This window comes from Sitophilus oryzae, unplaced genomic scaffold, assembly GCF_002938485.1.
Source record: "Sitophilus oryzae breed Bouriz unplaced genomic scaffold, Soryzae_2.0 scaffold_1494_pilon_pilon, whole genome shotgun sequence".
Lineage (NCBI taxonomy): Eukaryota > Metazoa > Arthropoda > Insecta > Coleoptera > Curculionidae > Sitophilus > Sitophilus oryzae.
The window spans coordinates 2,048,515-2,062,800 of record NW_022146163.1 but is presented as its reverse complement, the minus strand read 5'-3'; the positions used below and the strand labels follow the sequence as shown (position 1 = coordinate 2,062,800).

The following is a 14,286-nucleotide window of genomic DNA, read 5'->3' as shown; positions in this document are numbered from 1 at the left end:
GGAAATACGTGGTCCATATTGTCAGAAAAATACGTCAATGTCAAACGTCAAGCAAAACTTCCTTTTTATGGTGGACGTTGTGTCCGCTCGATGTGTGATAATAGATTTTTAAAGTTAATCTAAAAAAATGGTAAGTTACAATAATTTATAATAAAATATTTCACCCCTAATGGTAAGCCACTTTGATAATACATGCTGGCTATATTTATTTGGTGAGGGAATTAAACTATTTGCGTATAGCCACGTGTGTTTGTAAGTGGCTCATATGGAAATGTTTTTTATATTATTTAATAAATACATATATATGTGTTGAATATTTGGAGCATTCTTTTTGTAGAATTTCCAACTGCTATAAATACTGTTTTTTATTTCAAAAATGAACAAAATTTCTTTTATTTTTCGACAAGTTACTTAACCTCAATTTTTGTACATGATGAAGTTGTCTTTTGGTCCGTGTTGTTGAAGTTCTATGATAATAATTACAAAAGCACTGAGTTCTTAGTACATGTAGGCCATATTTTATTGTTTCTATTTACATTAATATACAATGGTATATTTTATTTTAGGCGTTGTCTACGGCACGTCCCCTTATAAGTGTTTACGATGAGAAATCTGAAGAAGTTAAGGGAGCTAGCATTGCTCTCCCTGCTGTCTTTAAGGCTCCAATTAGACCAGATGTTGTAAACTTTGTCCATCAGCAAATTTCAATGAACCATCGCCAGCCTTATTGTGTCAGTGATAAAGCTGGTATGTATTTTCTTTGGTATTATGATGTCTTAGGGGGCCTCCAAAATCTCAAATTGCCTCACAAAATTAAGGGACGATCCCTTAAGAAGGGTTGAAAAAATTGAGATTCTTTGGAGAAAATGTATATTTTTGAAATTTGTCTCTTGATTTTTTGTCAGTGTCTGTTTTACCAGAAACAACTACAACTTTTGATTTTTAAATGATACCCTCGGTGTTTTTACTTTATTCAATAGAAAATGACATTTTAAATAGACATATCATATGTCAACTTTTGCCTTTCAATTAAAAAAATAGCATTTTAAATTTCAATTTAGAGTGCCATGGTCATAAATGTAATGACAATTTGACTGAAAATCTGAAATATCAAATGTGTGGTACCAAATTAGTCGTAAAAAAATGCTTTTTCCGAATATACTAATGAGCCATCCTCATTACAATTGAAAAAAATGAGATATGATTAAAAATACGATTTGGGCATCCTTTAACCGGCCAGGACAAGACTCGAAAAACATTAGACAATCAAGTATATTTTTCCAAGGCTCCTTGATTAAAAATTAATATTTTTAACACAGATAATTTTTTTTTCAAAAGTTGACATAGTGTGATATGTCATTTTTTTCAGAGTGTCATTTTCTATTGAATAAAGTAAAAAAATACCGAGGTTGCCATTTAAAAATCAAAAGTTGTAGTAATTTCTGGTGAAACAGGGAGAGGGAGTTTATTTTATTAAAAATCCCTAATCAACTGAAAAAGTGTAAGACATGGCAACGTTACAAATTGTTTTTAATTTAAATTTATAGGATTATAGTTGTCTCACTCATTGCCTACGAGAGAGAGAGATATGTCAAACTGCCATTGAGTCTCAATTTTCCTTGTTTATTTTGTTAAGAAAAGCGTTTTTCAGTAAAATTTTGGATATTTTTCTATACACAATCAAGAGTGGCATTTAGATAAACTTAGATAAACTATGATATAATGAAATTATTATTTTATAATATCCTAAATTAAGGAAATTTCAATGTTCAAAATTTCCGTTATTCTAAAAAAGGGTAATGGACCGCCAAAAAGTTCAATCTATGACCTTAAAATAGGGTGCATACAAAAATTTATGAAAAAAACGATGATTTTCAATTTTTACAATACTTAACCTCTAAAACTTCTGTTTTAATTGGGTTTTGAATTTAATAATAATCCGGGGATTTTAATCATTTTAACCATAGATTTAGATATGCTTAAATATCAAGAACAGTTACCCTAATAGGACTGCTCATTCAGCCTAAAGTGTCTGCCAGGTGCATGCGAAAACTCCTCGCTTTGTGACGTCATTGTAGTCCTTGTCATGATAGTGTGTGTATTATTGGTGCATTATTTAGTTTATTTATTTAAATACCTTATATGTATGCAGTATAGAAAATTAACTGTATAAATTGTATTAAATACTCGGATAATGCATTTTTAAGAACATCAGTTCCCAGCATTACCTTTTGCAGGCATTCTTTTTAGAGTACATCTTCCATATTTTGCTTTAAAATAATTAATAAACAATATCGTAGGCACTTAGTAAGCACTTTCTCACAATCCACAACACAAAATAAACGAATTTATAAACTCTATAGCTCTAAAAAATTTAAAAACACTTTTTTCGCATTTAACATTGACAAAATAATTATCTCAAAATTTCTCAGCTGTTACTTTTATAAATTTTCCATAGGCAACCAATAATACACACTATCATGACAAGTGACAAGGGCTAAAATGACGTCACAACTGTCAGCTGAAGCGCGGGAAGAGGCGAACGTACGTCTTATGAAGATGAGCAATCCTATTAGTTTACCGTTCTTGGTTAAATATCACTTAAATATGATGATTTGCTTTTGGTCCGTGTTTATGAGTCTTTGTGATTTGTATTTCAAAAGCACTGATATTCTTTACTTATATTTGGTATTAATTTACCAGATTAAAACTAACTATAAATATTGTCCAGCTTTATAGAATATTAGCCAATAGTGTTGTTATTTAGGTCACCAAACTTCTGCCGAATCGTGGGGTACTGGTAGGGCCGTTGCACGTATTCCTCGTGTTCGCGGTGGTGGTACCCATCGTTCCGGCCAGGGTGCTTTCGGCAACATGTGTCGCGGAGGACGCATGTTCGCTCCCACCAAACCATGGAGGCGTTGGCACAGGTAAAAATGTAATTATAGCATTGCAATGATAAATAAAACTGTACATATGTTTTGGCAATTTTGAGATGAGGGCAAATTTATAATTGAGTATAAAATGAAAAAGGTATAATATTGAGATGCGCCAATTTACCATGCTAAAAAAGGAATTGGGCATGTCATGAGGTTGACATGACATGCCCAATTCCTTTTTTATATTATTTTTTATTATTTTGTTGCGTTTGATTTTTCTTATTCAATCTTTTACCTCACGTCATTGTTAAGTTTGAAAGCTTATCTCAATATATTATAACACTGAATAAATTAAATATTTAAAATAAACAGAGCCGGACTTAAAATTAGTTTAAATAAATTGGGTTGAAATGTCTAAAGCAAAAAAAAATATTAAGTGTGGCATATAATTGCACTCAGGAGACAGAGTTTTTTCAAAACCTGAAATAAAAAATGCAGGTCCGTATTAAAAAAAACAAGTTGGCCTCTGCATCTAACAAATTATCAGCTAATTTGAAAATCTAAAAATACTATCAGATAGCCCTGATACAGTGGCTATGAGAATGTGCAATTACTTTTTTGATTTTCTAAAAAGTAACGTCAGGAGAAAATAAAATTTATTTTCCAAAAAATCCGTTTTTCTCAAAAAAAAACAGCAATTGAAATTTTTGAAACTTTCGATAGTATGTTGGCAATCATCCCAAGGCGCAACTTTGCCCCAATTTAACCATCTTCGCATCTATTACGGTTTCCGAGATACCAATGCTCGTACCTCGAATTTGTAGCACCCTGTATAGCAGCGAAATTTGCTAAATATGACTAAAAAATATGTAACATGTTATATAACTTTGCTATATAGCAGTGTTATATAGCAAGTGTGGACCGTCCTTTATATAGCAAGTGTGGGTCGTCCTTTATATAGCAAGTGTGGACTGTCCTTATGAATACCTTGGTTACAAATCTGCATTTAAATAGTCGGCCAACTAAAAATTATCTGTCAGCGTATATCCTACTAATTTTCAAAATAAAAAACCAAACATGTTTCATTGACAAAAACATAATCTTGAATAAGCATTGGTAAAATCATGATTGCATACTAAAAATTGAAATTTGGGTTATATGTTATGGAATATCCTATCATAACTCTGTTATCACACTAAATCACGCTGTATAATTATTTATTATGATGATTTGCTTTTGGTCCGTGTTTATGAATCTTTGTGATTTTACTCTCAAAAGCTCTGAGCAATTTTTTCATTATTTTTAATATTATTTAAGTTAGATTTTCAGAAAACTGATTATTATATTTTCTTTTCGTCCTTTCAAGACGTGTAAATATCAACCAACGTCGTTTTGCCCTAGCAGCAGCCATTGCTGCCAGTGGCGTCCCAGCTTTGGTAATGAGCAAAGGACACGTCGTTGACCAAGTTCCAGAACTCCCATTGGTTGTCTCTGACAAGGTACAGGAATTCAAGAAAACCAAGGAAGCAGTGCATTTCTTGAGAAGGTTGAAAGCATGGCCTGATATACAAAAGGTACATGATGCCCAAGAGAACTTGTAAAGGACAGTTTTAAAAGTATGTTGTTTATTTTTAAAGGTATACAAAAGTCAGAGATTCCGTGCTGGTAAGGGTAAAATGCGTAACAGGAGGAGAATTCAACGTAGAGGGCCATTGGTTGTTTACCATCAAGATCAAGGTAGGTTTTATACATTTACCGTAGTACTTTATAATAAACTCGCAGGCAAAAAAAACCGCCCGCTAAAAACTAGTCCTAATTTCAAAGTTGGATTTCTCGCGAACCACTCATTAGATTTTGATGATTTTTTTTTAAATTGTAAATTAATTCCTTCTTAACAGATGCTACGTCAGAAATTTTTATTCCGAATTTATTTTAAGCATATACAGGGCACAACAATAAAGCTCCGCGCGCACTGAAGGGGTATCGGCGATAGCGAGCGGCACGACCGGTCGGAAAGTCGATTGTAGCCGCGCACTGGAGTCGCATGATCGGCGGTCGAGAGTACATCACCAGCATAAATTTGAGCATAGACGAGGAGAAGTTTATTCAAATTTAGTCAAATTCATTCGGCATTTCAAAAAATTATAAAGTATTATTACTATTTATATTTTTATGCAACTTTTTATATTTTATGCTTTATGATGGAAATTAATATTATTTAGATCTTAACCAAACACACAATATATTTAGATCTTAACAAACCACATAAAATTAGTGAAATAGAGTGGAAGATGGGGATAAAATATACCACATGACTCTTAGCTTAACTGATTTTAACAAATTTGGTATCATTCAAAGGGGTTTAATTTGTTCTTTAAAAACAAAGCTAGATATGAAAAATAGTCAAATAAAACTTCTATTTTTAGTTTTTTTAATCTAAATAAGTGTCATTATAAACATTTATATATAGCTTTTATTTTAAGTTTTTAAAATCTTTGTTTTAAGTCAGTAGTAAATAAAACGAAACTTGTGTTTACATTTTGTTTAATGATTGACGTTTCGACCAATTTTAATTCAGTCTTCTTCAGAATCTATAATATACGTAGGTATAAATGATGTTCTACGTTTGTGGTAAGAAAAATTATATATTAAACACATTGTTAGTGATAAAATAGTATTGTATATTATAGATTCTGAAGAAGACCGAATTAAAATTGGTCGAAACGTCAATCATTAAACAAAATGTAAACAAAAGTTTAGTTTTATTCACTACTGACTTAAAACCAAGATTTTAAAACCTTAAAATATAATAAAAAAGTCAAAGAAAATTAAAAAAAGAAAAAATATATAGTTTTTAATTTATCGTACCGTATGATCGATAAGAAACGACATCAGCGATGGCCATGAAATGAAGGTCGGTGTCATTTTATATGTAAATTTATATGGGAAATGTCATCAATCGTCATTTCCCATCCAACTGGACGCCGTTTTTTATCATACGGTAGATATATGTACAAATATTTTATTTAAACATAAATATTATTTTCTCTATTTGTACCTTGTTGGGAGCGATCAACATAGTAACATTATTTATCAGCTGTTATTACTAACGTCAAAACAAACCAAGAATTAAATAATATGATAAGTTTTTTGACGATATTTAAATTAGATTTCCATTATAATGTGAGATAATCAAAACGAGATGAGAAATAAATGGGTTTAATCGGAAGGTTTTCTAATTCAGTTATTGAATAAGTGTATTAAACAATATGGGTTACGTGCTTGTAAGAATTTTTTATAAAAAACCGCATATTAAGTATGATATGGTCTCGTACACTTTCAATTAATAATTCATCGGAAATGTTTAATGTAAAACTGCTCCAATCTAAATTTGTTTCCTTTGTCTATGTATGACGTTAATCAAAATACACACAGACATCTATCACAGAATGAAATCGAAATTACATTACCATAGCGCCTTTAGATTTTTAGGTTGTGAGATTCAATCATATTTTTAGTTTTTTTTTGTAATTTTCTCTAAAATAGTGTGGAAATATGGAAAAGTATAAACGGGATTAGCCATTTTATAACAAGCAAAATTGTTTATAAAGAATTTTTTCTCAAAATGTTAATAATGAAAACGTTTTTTCCCTTGTAAGGACAATCCGGTAACACCTAGTGTATATAATTTTACAGTTACAGCCTAGTCAGTAAATTTAGCACTTTTCTCATTCCATTTTTAGGAGATTATATCTTATAAATGGTCCAAACGAGTGCCAAATTAACTTGTGATGACTTGTACATTTTTAGTATTTTTTGCAGTTGCTAATTAAGTGCAAACGTCACAATACACGTTTTTAAGATTAATATTATAGGAAAAGAAATTATTAAGAAACTTTTTGTCTCTTATTAAATGTTACCTTTTTAATAGTAGAAGGGATAATTTAAACGATGTACTTAAACAGCCGTTAAACGGTAGCCTACTAAAATGCCGTTAATAGATATTATGACGTCGTTCATGTCGGCGGAAAGTAATGCCGGGCTATAAGCATTTTGCAAGAGCATCTGTGGCTCCGTGGCTGAGACTATCGCTTCGTGAGCGAATGGTCCGTGGTTCAAGCGTGGTTATTTGGAGGGTGTTAATTCATTGGTTAGTTGGTTATTTGGTGGGGTTGGTTGGTTTTTACTAATTTATATTTGTTCTTTAAATTTTTTTATCAGTGTCGAGGTTTGGTTGCGTTAGTTAAGTTGGTTATTTGGTGGGGTGGATAGCGTTGGTTAGTCCTTATAAAATTCCTATATTTCATAAAGCCGTCAAGTGCGTCACATCAACGACGTCTTACCTATTAACGTCATTTTAGTAAGCTACCGTTTAACGGCAGTTTAAGTACAGCCTAATTTAAATTGGAAATCATTCATAATTCGATTATGAAAATAATCGTCAAAGAGTTTTCCAATTATCGAAAAAATAATTCTAATTTTTTAATGAATGGTAAGAAAATATAGTCGCTTCGTTGCGATTACTTGTGGCACAGAATATCTAGCTACGCAACAGAAAAATACTCGAAATGAAAGAGCTAAAATTGCACAAATAGAATACTAGATGGCGCGACAATATCATAATCAGAATATAATTAGAAATTTTGAACTTTCGGTTTTGGATCGACGGCTCGTCGACGGCCTTATAGCTCGGCTAAATATGCACAGTTGCCAGATTCAAAAGACTTGAATTGGCATCCCATTCTTTTATTTTGTATAATGCAGTATGTGTTTCTTTCTATTCTTCTTTTCTTGTCAGATACACTTATATTAATTATTCCTTTGGCTATTAAAATAGGTTTAAGTATATTATTACAAAACATATACATTTTTAATATACACTACCTTATAATGTTAACTAAGAAAATACCTTTAATTACCTTTAAAATTAATAATATACAGGGCGATTGATAGTGATATTTATGCGTTAGTAATGAAATATAAGTTTAAAAATAATGGAAATAATTTATTAAAATGCAGTACAAAAAATGTTAACTGACTAAAAAATACTATAATAACAAATTTCTTCCGTTTGCCACGTTATTTATATAGACCTAGGTAGATTTTAAAAAGTGACACAGGTACAATTAATAATATATTAGTTCGGCATAAAAGTTGCTGTCACGACATCGAACAATAAATTAAAATTCATAAAATAAATTAAAATTATTAATTAAACAAATCTTTATAAAGAAACGCAAGTATACCAAATTTGGGCCCAATCGAACTCCAGGAAATGATATCATAATAGTGTACTATATTATGGCACCACTCGATATACTTTAAGGTACCATAATATTGCAATGTCACCGAAGATCCGTAGTATACCAAGTTTAAGCCCTATTGCCGCCATGTACCTAATATTGCTATGTCATCAAATATGGTACTATAGAAGGTACCACTTTATATGCTCCATGATATCACGATATTACAATGTCACTGAAGATATAGTATACCAAGTTTAAGCCCAATCGAACGCCATGTATCGTAGTATAGTACTATATTATGGTATCACTTGATATGCTTCTGAAAAAAACGGCGTTCAGTTGGCTGGAAAAGGACGATCGATGACATTTCCCATATAAATTTACATATAAAATGACAGTGATATTCATTTCATAGCTATCGCTAACTCTGTTTTTTCCCGATTATACAATATGAACTTGGTATGAACACAATCGAACGTCAGGAAGTGGTATAATAGTAGAACAATACTTATTATATTGTCGCCGAATTACAATGAAAATTCAGGATTCAATTATACAATTAAACGTCAGGAAGTGATTGTAATTTAGCTCATAAGTTTTAATTCCAACTAACATGGCAAACTGAAAAAACAGCTCTGATCTATTTTAATATGTTTAAATGATGTAGCAAATTTGAAGGTAGGCTTTATCAGGAAGTATTACGATATGAATTACACAATGGCAATACTGCACAAAATTCTTTTAAATTTTGTTTGTAGAAAACTGTTTTCTTTTAAATTTATTGCCCTCTATTATTAAGTAGCGAAACTACCACATCAAAATATCTGATTTGGAGACAGACTTTTAAAGCCTGTCTCCTTTTGCTACCTACAATTTTATACATGTAACGAGGCTTCTGTTGCGTAGCTAGATATTCTGTGCTTGTGGTTAACACTAGTCGATGTTTCGGTGTAATTTATTTCTTTAGCGTTATCGAGAATCTAAGCCTACGGCTACACAGAAGAACCGCTCAAAGCTCGAGCGGTGTCAATATGAACGTGCACTTAAACTTTTGAATAATTTTCATATTAAAAAGTAGTTTTTCTTTGTTGAAGGTTTGCGTAGGGCTTTCCGTAACATCCCCGGCATCGACCTAATCAGCGTAGAAAAACTGAACCTGTTGAAGTTGGCTCCAGGCGGTCACGTTGGCCGTTTCGTCATTTGGACCGAATCGGCCTTCAAAAAATTGGATAAAGTCTTCGAAAACTGGAAGGCACCATCGACGAAGATGTCCAATACCGATTTGTCAAGATTATTCAAGTCGGAAGAAATCAGAGCAGTACTTCGTGCACCACAGTAAGTACTAGTTTGTATTTTAATTATAATATTCTTGGTTATTTTTTATTTTGTTTATTGTACTATTTTATAGTATTGTGATTTATTTATTTGCAAGTTTATTTCCTAAAAACAATAAGGCCAGTTTAAACATTGATTATATGTTTATTGGTTTTAATTTTATTTTAGTGTTTGTCATGTCTATTAAGAATATTTTTTAACATTTGTCATACACTTCTCTTGGAAACAATTTACTACATAAATGTTTTTTAAATCTGAAAAAAGTGAGCTTAGATGACAAACTATTGAAGGACAGTTTTAGTTTTGATTTAATCTTAATTTATTAATATTGGCTTATATACAGTACGTCCCCGGATTTTCTTTACAGGAAGAAAAACTTTTATTATTGATATTTTGAGAAAAATTCTATCTTCGTAAAAATTTTTGTTCTAAAATAGTCCTTTTTTCCAAATTCTTTCCTAGAAATTTCTAAAAAGTCTTTTCTCTTGCAAAGACAATCTGGGGACATACTATTTGTATACGTTAAAATACTTGTTCATTCAAGTTCTAGGCAATTTTTTTGGCGCTTTTATTTATTTTGTGTTCTAACTAATCTAACCTTTTTATATAGGTATTTCAAGTGCATTTTTTGTAAAATGCCAGTAAACACATGAAATATGTTAAGATGTTGCAAGTTTTAATCTCTTACAATTACTAATTAATACAATAAATTTATTCTACTTGTTCTGTTTTTATGATGAAATGCTTTGAGCACTGGGTTATGATATAACCAATGATTACAGTTTTTGACATTCACTTCTGATGATTTATTTCTGTTCATACAGATACTCAATGCATTATATACAGAAAATGGTACTTAATATGTATTATTCTATTTCAGAAAGAAGATTGTTCGACGTGTACGTCGTCTCAATCCATTGAATAATACCAGAGCTCTATTGGCTCTGAACCCATACGCTGCCGTTCTTAAGAGACAAGCTGTCTTGGACGACAAGAAGAGAAGTTTGGCCAGGGAAGAATTATTGGCCAAGAAACGCGGTGTAAGTATATTCGAGCTATTTAGTCTAATTTTTTTTGATTAAGTCACTAATTTTATGAAATTGGTATAATAGTCGCATCTAAAAATGTCAGGTCTGTCATTAGTGTTGCATGCAAGCAAAGGGCGGTGTACAGGGTGGGCCAAATTGGATATAGACCGAGAGAGACCATGACATAAGATTTTGCTACAGGTATTCGACATGTCGATCGTCTTCTGTTATGGAGAGACGGGATCGTTTTTGAACATTTCTCGCGGAATTCATTAACTCAGTGGGGGCAAAAGATACCCTCGCATAACCGCTAAATACTTCTAATTCTTGTCTTAATTATATGGGCTATTTAAAAATAAGACCCTGTATTCTTCTTAAAAATAAAAATCCATAGGCCCTAAGTCCGGCGGCCTCGACGGACAATGGCTGAGATCTTGGTTAGCTATTCAATTATTCTCGAAATTGGCTGCAAAAATTTGCTGACAACTTCAGCGTCCTGAGGCGGTGCCTCGTCTTGCTGGAAAAATGTTTTCGAGTTCCGTTAAGGGCAGATCATCAATAAGGGGTCCAAAGCCTACTATTTGAAAGTGGCGAATTTTTAAAAATTCTGTATTTCGACTGATAGCACACATTCGACAATATAGCACACTTAAACAAAATATCAAGAGCGTGCTATATTTTTGGAAAGGTAATTTTAAAATATACACGGTGTCCCAAATAAAAAATCAATTTTTCTGTTGATAACTCTTAAATTATATTTTTAAAAAAAAATAATACTTAAATCATTAAATTCTACGTAAAAAGGTGCTTTAGAAATGTTTTCATAGAAATACTAAATTTTTCATAACAAAAAAAATTACAGCGATTTGTTAAAAATGCACATTTTTGAAAAACACCCCGTAACTCCGAAACGGTAACAGATACCCGTTTGCGGTTTTCACGGTTTTTGATAAAAATTGAGCCCCAGACACCGATATTAGTTTTCGTTTATCTCCTATAGAACAGGGTGTTTCCCTTTAAAAGCGTCTAATTTGGCCCACCCTGTACAGTGCCTCTTTTTGTGATTGGGTGGTTTAATGTGATTACTATTGATACTCAGAATTCCACCTTATTGAATTTGTAATTGACCTGTTTTACGCTGGTATAATGGCATCTTTATTGGATATTTATTTGAAATTTTTTCAGAATTGAATCCAAATGATCCAAATTTATCCAAATGAACTTTTCAGTATACCGGGTCGGCATTTCTGGCCTCGGGTGCCGATTTAAAAAATCATCAAAACCTACTAAGAACAATGTATATTGTACTTTAAAAACATATCCACATTTTAAAGCGCCCGCGGTTTTTTTATCGTGTTTTTTTAGGCTGAGAACAAACGAGGCGGCGCGCGGCGTCGGCGTCGGCACTTTGTTCCTAGCCTATTCAGCGGCTGCCGCGCCGCCGTCCGTGTGTTTTGTACCACTGAAGATTGAGGAGCCTACGCAGGCGGCACAACTCGCGGCGCACAGTGCGTTGGATGGTCATTCTAACGGGACAACAATCTTATGGTTACTATACAGGGTGAGTTTCCTACGATGTTCTCTATGGGTATCTCGGAAACTACTGGAGATAGAGAGTCGGTTAAATGGGGAAATAATTCCAGTTTTGTGGGGTCATAAATATTCGCCTTTCAGATTTTTGAAAAAGTTCATGGCTTACTAGATATTTCGAAAAAAACGAATTTCGGCTATTTTAAAAATTGTCTCTAATTCCATTACAAGCTATTTTATACAAAAAGTTTTCAGATAAAAGTTGTAGATAATCACATCCTTAATGAGACCGTGTCCTCCGTTTTTTTCTAAAGCCTGTCATTTTTGATATATGACACAAACATATATTGTTTTTAAATGGAAACCATAGTTGGCCATGACTTCACAAAAAGCGCCATTTTTTAAGCCTTTTAGCGATATAAGCTGTAATATCTTTTCTTCGAAAAATTACTGAGTTATAGCCAATTCTTATCATTTTAAAACAATTTCACTAATGGTGGGTTCATACAGCCAAATAAAATAAAATAAGAATAAAATAAAATAAAATAAGAAAGTTGGTTATATGGGATACCGTACATGCGTTCATACAGCCAAATAAAATAACAAATAAAATAAGAAGTCTTTATCTTTTAACTTCTTGTTTTATTTTATGTGAAAACGGCTTTGCGCACGCTTAATTCTAACCTACAAATATTTTCAGTTTGGATTTAATTTATTTTATAATTTCACATAAGTAAAATGTATAATATAGTAGGCAACGAATAAATAAATATACTATAAATAGTAAAATTACTATAAACAATCGTAAAAGTTAACTTTTATCCAGCCTCATCGTACTGCGCATGAGCAAATATATATTTCTTATTTTATTTTATTTGACTGTATGAACGCACACAAATAAGAATTCCTTATTTCTTATTTTATTTTATTCTTATTTTATTTTATTTGGCTGTATGAACCCACCATAAGTTAGCCATGGAAACAGGTTTAATTGTCTTTGCTCTCATAAATGTGAAGCTGTCACATCCAAACTTTGTAAATTAAAATAAACAAAAATGGTAAATATGAATTTTTCAAATGAAGAAAAGCATGTAGGATTATTGGTTCAACCTTTCTTGGCCATACATTTTCGAGGATACGTTGACTGGTGAATGTTACGATTTTTAGAGAACGGTTTTCAAAACATGTTAGAAAAGTTAAATTTAGTTATAGCCAATTATGAAAGGCGAATATTTATGACCCCACAAAACTGCAATTTTTTCCCCATTTAACCGACTCTCTATCTCCAGTAGTTTCCGAGATACCCATAGAGAACATCGTAGGACTAACTCACCCTGTATATTAGACCATTTGCTACGTTCTTAGATTTTATTTAAATCTCAAACATCGCTACTGATGTTTTGTCCAGCTAGACTTACCATCCGCCTCAGCGTTCCGCGCCGCTTCGACGAAAAGCCGCCTCGTGTGACCTCAGCCTTATTGTTATAATGAAGATATTTAATGCTACTATTTTTATTTCCAGATCACTTTACCCAGCAGTAGCCCGGTAATCAGGTCGGCAAAATTGCAAGCCCGCAGGAGGGCAGCCATTTTGAAAGCGAAAAAAGCGAAACCGACGAAACCTGCAAAGCCCGCGGCGAAAAAAGCACCCGCTCCCGCCAAGAAGTAACTGAGGTTGCTATAGTTGTTAACTGTGGTGACAAGATAAAATAAACGTTAATAAGACCTATATTTTATTGTTTTTTACACACTAAACCTGAAAACCTTTTAGAATAATGTTTCAATAATGTAATGTTTGTATTATAAAATAAAGATATAATACAAAAAACACGAGCTTTTAAAAATTTGTGAAGGATTTATGAGGTTTGTTCCAACACAGAAATTTGTACCGTTCTAGAACGGTAATGAGGAAGATGCATACATTTTATTTTTCGCCAGAAACTGTTCAATTTATTAGAATAAATATGTGTAAATGCAAAAAAAAATTTCTTGAAAACAGTACCACAATTTTATAAAACGGGCCATTAAAATACTATGGATAACGCAAACAACGCCTCGCGAATTGAAACGGTATTCTATTGGTCTGACGTCACCCGCAGTTCTCGTCGACGCGCGATGGCTAGCAGCAGCCAGACGTGTTCCGTTTATGTACGTATTTAGGTCGCGTACTAAGACATTTTTGTTGCTTTTAGCGTTGATTGAAGGAGGTTTTTATGCTTTTTTGTGCAGTTATTATTTGTATGTGTTGTGTGTTCTGAGAATTTTTTA

The 14,286-nt window shown here is 32.4% G+C and overlaps 1 protein-coding gene and 2 non-coding genes across 3 annotated transcripts; all 3 read left to right on the top strand.

The window, feature by feature from the left end:
* The first annotated feature begins 25 nt into the window (after window positions 1-25).
* On the top strand, window positions 26-13,749 carry LOC115877493 (60S ribosomal protein L4). Its single transcript, XM_030893687.1, has 8 exons — window positions 26-130; window positions 567-747; window positions 2,768-2,930; window positions 4,246-4,453; window positions 4,517-4,616; window positions 9,220-9,460; window positions 10,341-10,500; window positions 13,541-13,749. The coding sequence occupies exons 1-8, from the start codon at window positions 128-130 to the stop codon at window positions 13,685-13,687; spliced, it is 1,203 nt and encodes a 400-aa protein (XP_030749547.1). The 5' UTR covers window positions 26-127; the 3' UTR covers window positions 13,688-13,749.
* Window positions 2,603-2,673, top strand: LOC115877638. The gene has a single exon (XR_004049377.1). It is a non-coding gene; the product is annotated as a small nucleolar RNA SNORD18 (small nucleolar RNA).
* On the top strand, window positions 4,097-4,167 carry LOC115877637. The gene has a single exon (XR_004049376.1). It is a non-coding gene; the product is annotated as a small nucleolar RNA SNORD18 (small nucleolar RNA).
* Window positions 13,750-14,286: the final 537 nt, after the last annotated feature.